At 39.2% G+C, this 12361-nt stretch overlaps 1 protein-coding gene across 1 annotated transcript in view; it reads left to right on the top strand.

Moving 5' to 3' along the window:
• The window catches only part of LOC150109763 (putative sodium-coupled neutral amino acid transporter 11), a 459145-nt gene that overhangs the window by 212297 nt on the left and 234487 nt on the right, over window positions 1–12361 (top strand). Inside the window, exon 7 of the mRNA XM_090396214.1 lies at window positions 11471–11577. Coding sequence (XP_090252340.1) covers window positions 11471–11577 — 107 coding nt within the window. The remainder of the gene's footprint in view (window positions 1–11470; window positions 11578–12361) is intronic.

Consider the following 12361-nt stretch of genomic DNA (forward strand, 5'->3'; position numbering starts at 1 on the left):
TACAGTCCTGAAACCATCTTTGTTATCTGTCTCTATACCCTTTCCACAGTTAATTTATCTCCTTCAAATCCTGGGGACCAAATTTGAGAAAAATAGTCTAAGTGTGGCCTGATCAGAGTCTTATACAACTCTTTGATAATGATAACTATTTTATCTCTTCAGGTCAGCGTCCTTCTCAGTATTGCGGCAATCGTCTGGGTTACCTTCACCACCTTTTCAATATGCTCCCTGAATTTCAGTTTTCTATCAATCATCATCCCCAGATCTCTTGTCTCCTCTAATTTCTCCAGTACAGCTTCTCCAATTGAGTATGCAGCCTCCCATCGACGTACCCCAAACTTCAAGACTTTTCATTTTGCTGCATTGAACCAATACCCTCATTCATTTGCCCATCTGTCCAGTTTATTCAAATCCTCTTGAAGGACTGCAACATCTGCACTATTACTAATAATCCTGCCCAGCTTCACATCACTGCTTCACAACTGAATATTCCCTTGCAATCCATTGACAATGTCATTGATATGAAGGTTAAACAATACATGTCCCAGTACTGAGTCCTGTGGAACCCCACTTGTATCCTTCTGCCTCCTTGATACCTATCAGACAGCCAATCGTGAATCCAGCCGACCAACCTGACATCCAAACCCATGTGCTGCAACTTAAGTATCAGCTTATCATGTGGTACCCTATCAAATGCCTTTGCAAAATCCAAAAAAAAAAGCAGTATGTGCCTTTCCCTCATCAACTGCTCTTCTCACTTTATTATAAAAGGCAATCATATTACTAAAGCAAGAGTGCCCCTCAACAAATCCATGTTGATTCTCACAGATAACATTACCCTCATCTGCCCAACGCTGTATATGGTCCCTCACTAATTTCACCAAGACCTTAACGACTACTGATGATACACAAACTGGCCTATAATTAAATACTTCCAGTCTGCTACCACCCTTATTCAATGGTACTATTTTACCTTCCTTCCATTCTCTGGGTACCTTTCCTGTAGCCAGACTTTCATTGAAAAGCAGGTCAACAGAGCTATCAGATTTTTAGCACATTCTCTCAAAACCCGTAGTGAAACACCATCCAGTCCCACAGCTTTACTGACATCCAGAGTAATCAGTATTTATTATTATTATTATTATTATTATTATTATTATTATTATTATTATTCAGGCCTCCAAGGAGTCAAAAGACTCTTCGAGGGAGGTCCTTCCTAAGACATAAAGTCTGTCAAAACTCACTGAGGGGAGGTCCCCCCCTGAGAAACACAAAGTCTATCATACCACTCTTTAAACTCACTGACCGTTCTCGCTCCCACCACTCCATCAGGCAATGCATTCCACGGCTCAAACACCCTCCACACAAAGAAACCACTCCTTACCCTCTTGCTCACAGTTTCCTTTCGTAACTTCCAGGGATGGCCTCTTGTCATCACTCCTTCCCGCTGTTCAACCAAGCGAAAGAACTCCCCAGTGTCAACCCTATAACCACCTCTCAACAGTTTAAAAGTCTCAATCATATCACCTCTCCTTCTTCTATCCACCAAACTCTGCAGTCCACATTCTCTCAGCCGATCCTCATAACTATCCTTGTACAGTGAAACCATCTTTGTCATCCGTCTTTGTATCCTTTCCACAGTTAATTTATCCCCTTCAAATCCTGGGGACCAAATCTGAGAACAATAGTCCAAGTGTGGTCTGATCAGAGACCTATACAACGGAATGATAACCCTCTTATCTCTGCAGGTCAGTGTCCTTCTCATAATAGCAGCAACCCTCTGTGTTACCTTCACCACCTTTGCAATATGTCCCCTAAACTTCAGGTTTCTATCAATCATCAACCCCAGATCTCTTGTCTCCCCTACTTCCTCCAGTATAACTCCTCCCATAGAGTATGCAGCATCCCATCGATGTTTCCCAAACCTCAAGACCTTACATTTTGCTGCATTAAACTGACACCCCCATTCATTTGTCCATCTATCTAGCTTATTTAAATCCTCTTGCAGGGCTACCACATCTGCACTATTACTAATAATCCTTCGCAGCTTTGCATCATCCGCAAACAACTGAATATCCCCTTGCAATCCACTGGCTATGTCATTGATATAAAGGTTAAACAATATAGGTCCTAGTACTGAGCCCTGTGGGACCCCACTTGTAACCCTCTGCCTCCTGGAAACTGCTCCACCATACACAACTCTCTGATACCTATCAGACAGCCAATCCTGAATCCAGTTGACCAATCTGACATCCAGACCCATGTGCTGCAACTTAAATATCAGCTTATCATGTGGCACCCTGTCAAATGCCTTCGCCAAGTCTAAGAAAATTGCAGTATATGCCTTTCCCTCATCTAATGTTCTTGTAACTTTATTATAAAAGGCTAGCATATTGCTAAAACAAGAGCATCCTTTCACAAATCCATGTTGATTCTCACAGATAACATTACCCTCATCTGCCCAATGCTGTACACGGTCCCTCACTACTTTCTCCAAGATCTTAACAACTACTGATGACACACAGACTGGCCTATAATTAGACACTTCCAGTCTGTTACCACCCTTATGCAATGGCACTATCTTACCTTCCTTCCATTCCCTGGGCACCTTTGCCAAAGCCAGACTTTCATTGAAAAGCCACGTTAAAGGTACTGTCAATTCCCTAGCACATTCTCTCAAAACTCGTGGCGAAATACCATCCAGTCCAACAGCTTTACTGACATCCAGAGTACTCAGTATCTGAAACACACTCTCCTCCTGTACCTCCAGACCTCGTACCAGTCCTATCCCTCTAGCATTAAAACTGACTCCTCTAGGATGAAATACTCCAATAAAGTGTTCATTGAACAATTCCACTATGTCCTCTGCATCAGTCACTCTATTCCCATTTTTATCCCACAATATCATTCTTCCACAGTCATTTCTCCTCCTACTGGCCACATAGCTAAAAAATTCCCTAGGATTTTCTTTGGATCTTAGGGCCAATCTCCTCTCATATTCCAGTTTCGCTTTCCTTACCACACTAGTCACTCTTCTGGCCTGTGTCTTATATTCCTCATGCATCTCTTCACCTATCTCCTTATATCTCTTCCATAGCCTCTTTTTCGCATGCAATTCCTGTTTAATATTGTTTGTCATCCACTTTACTCCAAATTGCGTCCTCTTCTTCACTCGTGGTATACAACTTACCATTGCTGATAACAAATATTCTTTCCCAATTTCCCACGCACTGGTGATATCCCGCCCCTCCAATTCCTCCCTCCATGAAACTGCCTTATAATTGCACATAAGTTCCCGTCTCTTTGATACTCCTGCATGTCTATTCATTTACCAAGTCAACACCATATGGTCACTCTCTCCAACTGGTGGGAGAGACGTCAACTCAGTTATTATCAACTCTTCTGATGCTATAACCAAATCCAAAATTTTTGAACCTCTTGTTCCCTCTGTTACATGTTGCCTAAGACATTTGTCCCTCAAGAATTCTAGAAATTCCATTCCCCTATTGCTACATGCATCTTCCTCTCTCCAATTTATACTACTGAAGTTAAAATCTCCCATAACAATCATTCTTCTTGCACTTGCCAAACTTAGCTGTCTAAACATCTCCTGGTCCCCATCCTCTGTGCTCCTGGGTCTGTAGCCTTTTGGAACACACTCTCCTCTAAACCTTGAAAAAAAGATTGTAATTGGAAAAGATGGAAGCAGTAATTTCTGTCGACATTTAATTTATATAAAAGAAAGTCTTTTTTTTTTTTGTATGGGCTTTCAAATAGAAAATGGAAAAATTATAGATGACCTGAGTACTTCTCCTTTGATGAGATAGCTGATAGTCACTACTTACTCTGCAAGATCAAAGATTTAGAGAGAGAGAGAGGTGGTGGTGGGGGGGGTTATAAAATGAATGTAAATAACACCAGGAACAACAACAATTACGTGATATCCACAGCAGCACTTGCGCTAGGTGGCATGAGATAAACATTGGTCATTCATGTTGGCTGCAGAAAGATAAATAAATTTTATATTTAAATATGTGCTGATGTTGTCTAAATTGTTGATTAATTATAATAAGAGGTCTTGGGATGATGGTGGATACAGATCTGAAATTAGAGGACATATTATCTAAATTGTGTGGACAACACAAGGAATTCTGAGAATGATGCGGAGTACATTGGCTTGTAGAAGTAAGGAGATTCTGGTTTCATTGTATAAAGTTCTGATTAGGTTCATATATATGGACTACTGTGCACAGATTTGACCACTTGGTTTTCAAAAGGATGACGAGGTGTGGGAAAGGTCCAAAGGCAGTTGACCAAAATAGTTTCTGATCTCTAGAATGATGAATATGAAGAAAGAGTGAGGCAATGCAATTCACAGAGGAGGAAGAGAGGTAATATGATAGAGACATACAAGTTAGTAAGGAGTTGCTATAGATTAACATTGAAGAGGATTTTCATAAAATGGTGGGAAATTGGGGGAGAACAAAAGATCATCCCTGGAAGCTGTATAAGAGGATATGAGCAAAGGTTTTTTTTTGCATGAAGAGTCATGAATGATTGGAATGCATTGTCCGAGAGCATGGTGTCTATTATGTCACATGGTGTCACAGAGAATTAGAATATGTTTGATATGAGATGTGTGAAGGACAAAAGGGACCTCCTAGAATAATAATAATGATAAACTTTAATGAAAGTACTGATATTTTGTACTGTAAGCAGAATTGGCAAAGATGAGGCAAGAGATTAAACATATGACTTATGAACTGAAGAGAATTATGGATTTGCATGGGAATGTAAGGAAGTATGGAATATCAAATGATTTGAGAATGGCATTGTATGGAGATTTGATAAGAGATGTGGTGAATGAAAAGGTGCACAAGGTCTGTTTTCCAGGTAATGGTTGAAGCATTGGATAAGAGGAGTATGCGAGGAAAAGAGTTGGCAAGAATGATCTGGTAACAAGAATGTAAGGAGGGATGTCATTATGCTGTTAAGGACAGTGAAAGATAACAGTGTGGTTGATAAGGTAGTCAGCATGTTATCCAGTTATGATAATGATGAGTTGAGAAGGCAAATGGAGATTTTGAATAGTATGCTGGCATGCCAGCAGAGTTCTGGGAGTGGAGAAAGGAGTTCATTTTGTGAATGTGTGGGATGAGTTTGAGGGGCAGGTAGAGCTGTATAAAAGAGATGGCCTCCATTTGAATGTATTTGGTGCGAGTCAGTTGGAGAAACTGTTGCTTCAAGAGAGAGAGAGAATGACTGAAGTGAATGTACAACTGAGGAAGCAAGAGGTGTTGTGGAAGAGCAGGAGAGTAAGGTAGTGAAGTTTGTGAATGGAGAGATGAGTGATGAAAGTGGCGAGAATAAGAGAGAAGGAACACAGCGGATAGGGAAACAGGGGCAGGCAGGGTGGATAGGGTGACACTATGTGAAAAGTGTAGATCATGGTTTCAGGAGTAGATGTGAGTACACAAGAAAGGATTAAGACAGTCAAGGATGTGGGAGTGATATTTAGACATGTGGAGATGTAGTATCAGTTGAGTAAACTTGATGTCAACAAGGCTACAGGACTTGATGATATATCACCGCATATCTTGAGGGAATGTTCCAGGGAGTTAACACCTTTAACGTACATTTTCAACATGAGTGTTAGATTAGCTCAGGTCCCAAAAGAATGGAAAAATGGCAAAATTGTTTCTCTTTGAATTATAGGCCAATCCATTTATCTGGTGTTGGTTATCTGGTCATGTTATCTGGTCAAGGTGTTGAAGAAGAAGCTAGTGAGAACAAGGAATCAGAACTGGGTGGACAGCAGTAGAATTCTCTTTAATGGACAGCATGGGTTTGCTAAAGGAAGATCATGTTTTAGCAGTCTGCTTATTTATTATAGCAAGGTAATGAATACTTTGGGCAAGGGATATGCATATACAGTGGTATATTTAGATTTTGCAAAGGCTTTCGATAGATTACCACATCACAAACTAGTAGTAAAGTGGAACAGATGGGGGTTGGATAGTAGATTATTACGTTGGATTGGAGATTGACTGTCTGGTAGGTATCAATAGGTTGTGTATGGGGCCAGTGATATCCCAGAAGAGGAATGTCACTGGTGGTATGTCCCAGAGGGGGGGGGGTCTGTTTTAAGGCCATTGTTGTTTAATTTAGATGTAAATGACATCAGAAAAGGCTTAAATGGTGATATACAGTTGTTAGCAGATGATGCAAAGTTGGAGAAAGTTATGAGAAGTAGAGCAGATCTTGTAACTTTGCAAGAGGACCTAAATAGACTGTCTGAATGGGTGATTGTGTGTTGGGGGGGGGGATGTCAGATCAATGTTGAAAAGTGTAGGTTTTTAAAATTTGGGATGCAGAATATAGGATTATTGGAGATTGGAGTTATTTTGGAGGTGGAGGAGTGAAGGATTTTGGGGTTATGGTTGATAGAGACTTGAAATTTCTTGGACATTTTGCTAAAATTGTGAGGACAACAGAGCAGATTATTGCCGGCCTGGTTGGCCAAGTGGTTAGCGTATCCGCTCTCCAGTCAAAAGGCTATGGGTTTGAATTGCACCATGCATATGGATGTTTGGGATTGTCTGTGAAAATACTAGTGGTAGTGGTGGGCAGTAGATGGTGTTGGTGTAGATGATGTGCTTTACTGTAGTTGGTGAATTGAGTGGTAGAGATTGAGAGTCATTGAGCAGGTGCTCTCCCTAGATGAGTCTTGGAACTCCCTGGAGGTGTCATGTACTACTACTGCTAATTATTATGTGAACGATGCAGAGAATACTGACATGTAGAAGCAAGAATGTTTTGATTCCATTTTACAAGACTTTGATCAAGCCACATATGGATTACTGTGCACAGATTTAATTGCCATGTTTCAAAAGGATGATTGACTAAGTTGGTTTCTGGTCTGTGGAATATGGAATATTAGAACAGATTGAGAGAATGCAAATTGCAGAGCCTGGTGAATAGAAGGAAGAGGGGAGACGTGATTAAGACATATAAGTTGTTGAGGAGTAATTACCAGATTAATGTAGATGAGATTTTTCATAGAGTATCTGGAGACAGCGAAAACAATTATTTTTGTTCATATGGAGTTGGTAGAGCAAATGATCCAAGCCTACGACATGTTTGTAAGCAGTTTGTTCATCATTTCTGTAAGTGTGCCCCAAGCAATAGTGTCATCATTGCCTTAATCGAAAGGTTTCAACGTATCAGGAGTGTCCTGCTGCAATGCAAAAGGCATTTGGGGAGACCACGAACTGTTAACACAAATGAGAATCACAAGTGTGTACTGGAGCTAGTGTTACAGTCTCTGAAACTCAGTCAACTCTGAACAGCATTGAAGCATTGACTATATTTTGGTTATGCAGTGACTGCCTTGGGATAGCAAGGCAATCACTACAGAGAATCCTTAAGGAACTGGGTTCCTTTTTGTATGTCATTCAGGTTGGTCAGTGTTTAACAGCAACAAATTGCACTGCATGGTGGGAGTACTGTGCACACAGGCTGGCCAGTGTCTATGAAGATCTGTCCTTCCTCCATAATGTCTGGTTCTCAGGTGAGGCACATTTCCAAGCGGTGATGTAAACAAACAAACAAACCTACAAGTTTCTTGGTTTCTCGAGATCTGGATTTGTACAAGAGAAACCTCTTCACAGTGAGGTCACCACATGGTGTGCTGTTTCCGGTCATGGCATAATTGGACTCTACTTCATTGAAGAGGGTGGTGTAACAGTGACCTTGAATAGCGAAAGCTACATCAAGAATGTGTTGATTCAATTTATTACCATTCGCAGGATTTGCATAGGATGTGTCATGCAAAAAACATTCAATTTTATGCACAGGTATTCCAAAAGGATGGAGCAACCAGTCGCACATCCCTTGGTTCTAGAAAACACTATTAGAACTCTTCCCCAGGAGTCTCATTTCAAGGTTCACAGAATTCACATTCATCTCATCTTGATGGCTTCATTTGAAGTATGTTGAAGGAATGTGTATTCCACCATGATCCGCCTTTAAACTTTGATGAACTAAGGAATAAAATTGCACAGTATGTCCAGCAAATGTCCCAATTCTTGTTCTCCGAGTTGACAGAGAACCTTCGCATGCACTATAAAACCTGTCTTGAAAGACAAGGTTCCCAAGATACCACCAATAATTGTGTATGTACATATCATCAAGTGTAAATATATACGAGGTGGTGTCAAAAAGTTTTGAGACTAGGTTTGTAACACGCCAACAGATGGTAGCACAAGGCTGCATGCAGAATCATAGGGAGTGCCTACCTTCATAAGTCAGTATACCAAAAGACATCGTCTTGTATACATCGGGAGCTGTGCAACTGATGCTATTCTGACCACCTGTGTTACCACATCTGCAATTTCATCATGGACAGCAAGTTAGAACAAAGAACAAACGTGAAATTCTGCATGAAACTGGGCAAATCTGCCACAGGATCATTACCGGTGACGAAACTTGGGAGTACAGGTACGACTGAGACGAAACAACAGTCTTCGCAGTGGAAGAGCCCATCATCTCCACGGCCGAAAAAGTCGAGGCAGGTCCGCAGGTTGACCAAGTGCATGCTTATCGTCTTTTTCGACATTCGTGGCATCGTGCATCGAGAATTCATCCTCGGGGGGCCAGACTGTCAATAGTGAGTTCTATTGCCAGGTTTTAAGGCATCTGAGGGAGGACACTCGGCGAAAGCGACCGGATCTGTGGCATATGAAAAACTGGATGCTCCATGACGACAATGCACCCTCTCACCGAGCTCTCTTCACATGTGAGTTTCTCGCCAGAAACAACATGATCTCACTTCCGCACCCACCCTACTCACCAGATTTGGCTCCTGCAGACTTCGCCCTCTTCCCAAAGATGAAGATCCAGCTCAAAAGTCACTGTTTTGACATCATTGTGGAGATCCAGCGCGAATCGCAGAAAGTGCTTGACATGCTTCGAAAAGAAGACGACAAATTCCAGAACTGCCAAGAACGCTGGGAGCACTGTATTGATATGCAAGAGGACTATTTTGAAGGTGATAGTGTGTAAACATAGATAAATAAAGTAATTTCTCGTAAACAGAGCTAATCTCGAAACTTTTTGATACCACCTCGTATTTCTTTCATAGTGAAGAATTTGTAGAGAAACAACTTTACTTTTCATTAAGAAAGTAGCATTCGACGTTTCGACCTCTGTATTGAGTTCATCATCAGGAAATCATGTACAGGATACAAGCTACATGATTACACACTGCACTATATAAAAGATGAATCTAAATGTTGGTTAATCACTTACCCTAGCCTCACCACTGGTAAAAAAAAAAAAAAAAAAAAAAAAAAAAAAAAAAATTCATTAAACAAATTCTAAAGTCCATTCATATTAAGATTTTCTTCTGTTTGGAATTGTTTTGGATGCAATATGGATTGAATATGGATCCTCCAAATTCTTGGAATAATTAATTCATCATTCTTGTTCAGATTTAGATGATGTTTCAGTACTTGACAAGCTTCTTTGAATTTTCTTTCAACCCAGTAGAGTACCATACCCCTAATGTATGGTATGGCTATGGCATTCTTGTAATCTTTTTTGCTTTTAATGGCATTTTTATGGAGTATCTTGTGAGCTGTTTTTTTTTAATTTTTTTTTTATTTTATTTTTTTTTTTTATTGTAGCTATTTTTTACAAGCATTTGGTTAATAATTTGAAATTCTTGGTTCAGAGCTTGTTCATTAAAGCAAGTTTTGGCGCTGTGTGGGGACTTAGTGCCTTTCCAGTCAATCCTGTGACATGTTTGAATTGTGTAGACAGGCCTGTTTTACCATAGTGGAGGTATTTAATCTAGTGTTTCTGTTCATCTTTTCTAATTGGGATGGTGTGTCATAACCTACCTATGTAAGGTAGGTTACAGGTACATGGAATTTTGTAGACCCATGGGTGGGCAAGGTATGGAAGAGGATCGTTAGCAGAGCTAAGTAAATTTCTTAATTTTGCTGGTGATTTGAAGGTTGTCTTAATATTGTATTTAAGTAATGTTCTATCTATTTTTTCTGAAATGCCACTAATGCATAGTATGGCTATGGCGTTCTTGTAATATTTTTTGCTTTTAATGGCATTTTTATGGAGGATCTTGAGAGCTGTTTTTTTATTGTAGCCAATTTTTTTACAAATGTTTGGTTAATCATTTGAAATTCTTGGTTCAGAACTTGTTCATTGGAGCAAATTGTTAGGGCTCTGTGTTTGAGGATGCTGATGACTCCTAGTTTTTGTTTTGGATGGTGGTATGATTTTTTATGTATGTATTGGCCCGTGTGTGTGTAGGTTTGCAGTAGACTGTGAAGGAGAGGCAGCCTGAGGGAAGACATCTGACAGGTGTGTCCAGAAAATGAAGAGTTGTTGTTTTTGATCTTGATGGTGAATTGGATATGTTTATGTTGTTTGTTCAGGTGGCTTAGGAATGTATGTAATATTTCACCGTGATGGGGCAAAATGGTGAAAATATCAACATATTTCAGCCAAATTTGCTTTAACATGGCCGAATCTAGAGCTCATTGCTTGAAGTCTTCCATGTAAATGCTATCTGTTGGGGGAGAAAGTGGTGAATCCATGGCCATACCTTCTTTTTGTAGGTAAAAATTATTTTGCCATGCAAAATACCTGGAGTGGAGTACTTCAGCAAAGAGGGCCATGATATCGTGCAGAAATATATTCTGTAAGAGAAGAATAGTATCATTAATTGAGACATTAGTGAAAAGGGCAGTTATATCAGAGCTGACTAATACATCTTTGTCGTTGAGTGTGATGTTTCTAATTTTATTTATGAAGTGTTGTATATTTTTTATGTAGGAGGAAGAATGATCTACCAACTCCTTGAGTGTGGCCACTAGTTTCTTGGCTGTGTGATAATCAGGGCTGTTGATTGCTTCAACTATCGGTCATAGTGGTGTGCTTGTTTTGTGTATTTTTGACAGGCCATAAATTCTAGGAGTGCAGGCATAGTGCGGTATTAGTTTTTTAGTTTTTTCCTCTGGCCACGTGATCACCGATTTGATTAATTCTGTTGTATCTTTTTGATGCAGTTTGTAGGGTTGTAATTCAACTGCAACTCTACAAACCGCATACCTCAGGTGTGTAATTTAAGCTTCTGAAAATAAGCTGGTATTGAAGTTACTTCATTTGCAAATTTTTATATTTTGCTTATGCTGCAGTAAAATATGGATGAAAATAAAAATATGATTTCTTCTCTCATATACTCTCTAATCCAATGAAAAAACTTGTTAGAGGAGTTTATCAAATTGCTTTATATAATAGTCTCATGTAGTCAAAACACAGCTGAACTCATAGAATATTCTACCTTGCAAAAATCAGTTCATTTGAGTTTAAGCTTAGATTTTTGCTGTTTATCATGTTTCTTCAGAATTATTAGAAATTTCATTTTTTTTTTTTTTTTTTTTACTAGTCTCAAGAGATACAGTGCTTGGAAATCGCCATTTTGTAGTATTTGTAGCTACAATGCTGGTAACTCTTCCTTTATCCCTTTACCGTACAATTGTTCGACTCTCCAAGGTTTGTGCTCTAATTACATTTCATGAGTGTCAGCATGTAATTTTGATTATACTGCTCTTCTATTATACGTGAGTGTTATATTCACTAAATTGTGCGTGTGTGTGTGTGTGTTGATATATCATTCATTACTTACTCATTTCTAATTTTGATAGTTTTCTTTCAACACTTGTGATTGATACAGAAATGCTTTTTAATCACAAAACCTGTAGCAAGTGGGTGAGCTTAGTAGGTAATTCAAGATCCCTGCTTTAGACACCAACCATGTTACCTACACAATCAACTTCAGGTCTCCAGTAAGTGGTGGACCATAAACTGTACTTTCATTATCGTCCAATACCAAAAATTAGCAATCAACAAATTATGTAAAACCTTACCACACAAAAAATGTACTTGCTGAAGATCTCTTCACCCTCTCCCTTCCTTTTTTTTTTTACCACTATATCGGTTGGCCTTAACATTTATATACATTCATAATTACATAGATGTGACATGCCAATTGAAGCCAATATAACGTTTGGTTATTATAGAAATAATATGGATGCAAAGTGTATATTTTTGATATATTTTATCCATGTGGTAGTAGTTTGGGTGGTTACTGATATATCTCAGTAAGTCAGTAAGAGTTCCATAAAGTGGTGCTGCTTCCATGGTCATTTAAAAACATTTTGTTTAGAAACTGTTTTTATTAAATTAAAAAATATTTTAGATTGGACAACAGATCAAGTGTTAACTAATAAATATTTATTAAACCTACTAGTTTCACCAAACTTTAGCTGTTGGCATC

The sequence above is a fragment of the Typopeltis vanoorti genome, chromosome 1 (assembly GCF_054136105.1).
Source record: "Typopeltis vanoorti isolate ZY-2024b chromosome 1, IOZ_Tvanoo_1.0, whole genome shotgun sequence".
In the NCBI taxonomy this organism is placed as follows: Eukaryota; Metazoa; Arthropoda; class Arachnida; order Uropygi; family Thelyphonidae; genus Typopeltis; species Typopeltis vanoorti.